General features: G+C 48.3%; 1 protein-coding gene across 2 annotated transcripts; it reads left to right on the forward strand.

Annotated features, from left to right (window-relative positions):
* The first annotated feature begins 942 nt into the window (after positions 1–942).
* DUSP1 (dual specificity phosphatase 1) lies at positions 943–3,641 on the forward strand. 2 transcript variants are annotated; one of them, XM_033073599.1, is made up of 4 exons: positions 947–1,425; positions 1,519–1,667; positions 1,869–2,088; positions 2,583–3,641. In XM_033073599.1, the coding sequence occupies exons 1-4, from the start codon at positions 1,056–1,058 to the stop codon at positions 2,951–2,953; spliced, it is 1,110 nt and encodes a 369-aa protein (XP_032929490.1). In that variant the 5' UTR covers positions 947–1,055; the 3' UTR covers positions 2,954–3,641. The 2 variants fall into 2 exon arrangements, with proteins under 2 accessions (XP_032929489.1, XP_032929490.1); XM_033073598.1 differs by having other exon boundaries at positions 943–1,667.
* The last annotated feature ends 243 nt before the right edge of the window (positions 3,642–3,884 follow it).

The raw sequence follows: 3,884 nt of genomic DNA on the forward strand, positions 1-3,884 counted from the left end.
TACAGATATATACACACATATATACATATTTATAAATATATACTGAGATATATATACACATTTATAAATATAGAGACACACGAATACACATAGATACATAGACACAGGCACATATACAGACACACACCTATACATCCATACACATGTATAAAAATACACATTTATATAGGTATATTTCTATATTTTTATGTTTAGATCAAAAAGTATTTATACATATTTATATAAATATGTATCTATGTATTTTATATTTTTATATATTTTATATGTTTGTAGATATTTATATCTATTTAAGTGTCACATGTGTTACATGCTTATATATTTATATATTTATATATATATTTACATATTTATATATTTATGTATTTGTATATTCAAATAATTATGTATTTATAGATTCAAATATTTACAGGTGATAGGTATTTACATATTAAAATATTCATATATTTTTATATATTTGTAATTTTATATACATTTATATATTTATATATGAATATATTTTATATATTTGTATATTTTTATATATTTATATATTATATATATTTATACGTATTTATATTTCTATATTTTTTATTTTTATAGTTATAGATTTATTTTAATATTTTAGTGTTTTAATATTTTTGGTTTTTATATTTATATTTTTATTTTTTATTTTTTTTTATTTTTTTATTTTTTATATTTTTATATTTTTATACTTTTATATTTTTATACTTTTATATATTTCTATCGGGGGGTTGTGTAATACGTGTGTCTGCTCAGGTCTGTGCGCGTGCAGCTGTGTACAGATGTGCACAGCTGTGTATGGGGGGTTCACACGCACGCGCGTGCGCGCGCCCGTGCCCGATGACGTCACAGCAGCCGGGCCGGGCGCGCCGCTGGCTCGCGCCCAGGTGACGTCACCGGGGACAGCGGCCCCGCCCCTCCCCGAGCCCACGTGACGCGGCCCCATTGAGAAAACGCCGTCCCGCCGGCGCGGCCCCGATATAAGGGCGGGAGCGGCCGAGCGCGGCCGGGACCCCGGGACACTCGGGGATAGCTCTGCCCTGCCCTCCCCAGCCATGGTGAACCTGCGGGTGTGCGCGCTGGACTGCGAGGCGCTGCGGGGGCTGCTGCAGGAGCGCGGCTCGCAGTGCCTCGTCCTCGACTGCCGCTCCTTCTTCTCCTTCAACGCCGCGCACATCCGCGGCTCCTGCAACGTCCGCCTGAGCACCATCGTGCGGCGCCGCGCCAAGGGCGCCCTGGCTCTGGAGCACGTCGTGCCCAACGAGGAGCTCCGCGCCCGCCTGCGCCAGGGGCTCTTCCACACCGTGGTGCTGCTGGACGAGCGCAGCGCCGACCTGGAAATGCCCAAGCGCGACAGCACCATGCTGCTGGCGCTCGGCACCCTCTGCAGGGAAGCCCGAGGTGCCCGCATCTGCTTCCTCAAGGGTGAGTGGCCGCGGAGGGGACGGGAGAGCTGGGCAGGGTCGCCCCGCTCTGTCCCCGGCCGTGCGGCGCTCACCCGCGCTCCTCTCCCCGCAGGAGGTTACGAAGCCTTCTCGTCCGCCTGCTCCGAGCTCTGCACCAAGCCGGCCGCCCCCGCCGGGCTCAGCCTGCCCCTGAGCGCCAGCCCCGCGCCCGGCAGCGCCGATTCGGGCTGCAGCTCCTGCGGGACCCCGCTCTACGACCAGGTGAGCTCCGGGGGGAGCGGGCGGGGACGGGACCGGGGGCGGGCGGGGAGCGCGGAGCTCCGAGCGGGGGTGGCTGTCGCTGTCGCTCTGTGCTCTGCCGCTCTGCTCTCTGTTCCGGGGGTGACCGCCGCTGTCGCTCTCTGTTCCGGGGATGTCGCTCTCTGTTCCGGGGGTGACCGCCGCTCTCCTCTCTTTCCTCAGGGCGGCCCCGTGGAAATCCTGCCGTTCCTGTACTTGGGCAGCGCCTATCACGCCTCCCGCAAGGACATGCTGGACGCGTTGGGGATCACGGCGCTCATCAATGTCTCGGCCAACTGCCCCAACCATTTCGAAGGGCACTACCAGTATAAAAGTATCCCCGTGGAGGACAACCACAAGGCGGATATCAGCTCCTGGTTCAACGAGGCGATCGATTTTATCGGTAAATGAGCTCTCTTTGTAATCCGCGCTTTTTTATGGGTTCGTGTCCCCTGGGAAGTGATTTTTTGGCACGGCTTTTTTCCCGGTAAAACCTCCACCTGAGGTTGGGGAATAACATTCCACTGGGAAGATACACTTCCATTAGTTTAATTCTACTCACAGGCATAATCTTAGCTTCGTAAAGCTGTTTGAAATCTTGATTCAGGAGGCACTGGTCTTGTAGAAAAGAGTGAATTTAAGCGGATCAGTATTAAAGTAATCTCTCAAGGCTGCTGAAGTGACCTGGAGGAGCTATTAGTGTAATTGGAATTGGAGCCCAGAGTGAAAATAGCCGCTTTCCTGAGGACAAAGACTCCCTTTGTCTCAGAAGCTCCGGGTGTACCTATTAGGCTAAGGAAGGGATGGATTAAAGAAATGTAAAGCAGCACTCTGTGCTTTTCCCACCTCTGGAAGCGGTGAGACTTGTTTGCTAACCGTGTGCTTTGATTCTTTCAGACTCGGTGAAGAAGGAGGGAGGAAGGGTCTTTGTGCACTGCCAGGCTGGCATTTCCCGCTCGGCCACCATCTGCCTCGCTTACCTCATGAGGACCAACCGAGTCAAACTGGACGAAGCCTTCGAGTTTGTCAAGCAGAGGAGAAGCATCATCTCCCCGAATTTCAGCTTCATGGGGCAGCTGCTGCAGTTTGAGTCGCAGGTGCTTGCCCCCAACTGCTCAGCAGAAGCCGGGAGCCCTGCCATGGCAGTGTTGGACAGAGGGGCTTCCACCACCACGGTCTTCAACTTCCCCGTCTCCATCCCGGTTCACACCACGTCCAGTGCTTTAAACTACCTTCAGAGCCCCATCACTACTTCCCCCAGCTGCTGAAGGAGCAGCTGAAGAACGTGGCCAGGACTCAGACTTGCTGTCTCAGAAGTGCAATAACCACAGGGACGGTGGCACTTGTGTTTTGTGGGGACTCACCCGCGTGTCCCAGAGCGGTGGCAGTGGAGAGGAGCTCGCCCAAAGCCAGAGGAACCAGGTGTTTCTGCCTTCTCAAGCAAATGTCTGGATGTCTGCACAGAGATCAAAGGACACTGGCTCTTCCTGAGCTGTCCCTCCTTGTTTTCTGTCTGTCCTAAGCCTGCTCCATGTTTAGTAGCATGCTCACCAGTATTCCCATTCCTGGACACTTTAAGCAACACTGATGCTGTTCCCTTTTATATGACAGTCCTATTTATTTATTTTTATGTTAGTGCATTGTTGTTGGGGGTTTTGTTGTTGTTTTGTTTTTTTTTGCCTTCACAAACGTAAAGTTTCATTTCTAGAGAAACCAAATACCTCAATATTTTTTGGTACTATAATCCTGTGTGTGTATATCTGTCAGCTCTTCTTGTTTCCCAAGCACTGACATGAAAGCACCAGGCGAGTGCTTTTTTTTGAGTTGCCAAGGGTTGTATGTTTGCTGGTTTATTTATGATGTGAAATAATATATTTCTTCTTATGAAGACATAGTTTTGTTACATGATTATAACTTTTTTTATACAAATGGAATAAATTATGATATTTCTTTTCATCTGGATTACATATTCTTTAAAATACTGCATTTCACAGTCACAAAACTCATGTGGAAGCTCTGGGGTGAAGAGCTGTAATTTTCAACTCTTCTGGCCTCGGGTCTTGACTGAGAAAAATGGGTTTGAACAACATAATTGACTAGAAACTACTGCAGGTTCTTAACCTGAGCTTTTCTTTGTCCCCATGTAATTGTGTGCAGTGGCAGGGAGCCAAGGCTGCCTTCTCAGCTGGGAGTGGATTT

This window comes from Catharus ustulatus, chromosome 15 (genome assembly GCF_009819885.2).
Source record: "Catharus ustulatus isolate bCatUst1 chromosome 15, bCatUst1.pri.v2, whole genome shotgun sequence".
NCBI lineage: Eukaryota > Metazoa > Chordata > Aves > Passeriformes > Turdidae > Catharus > Catharus ustulatus.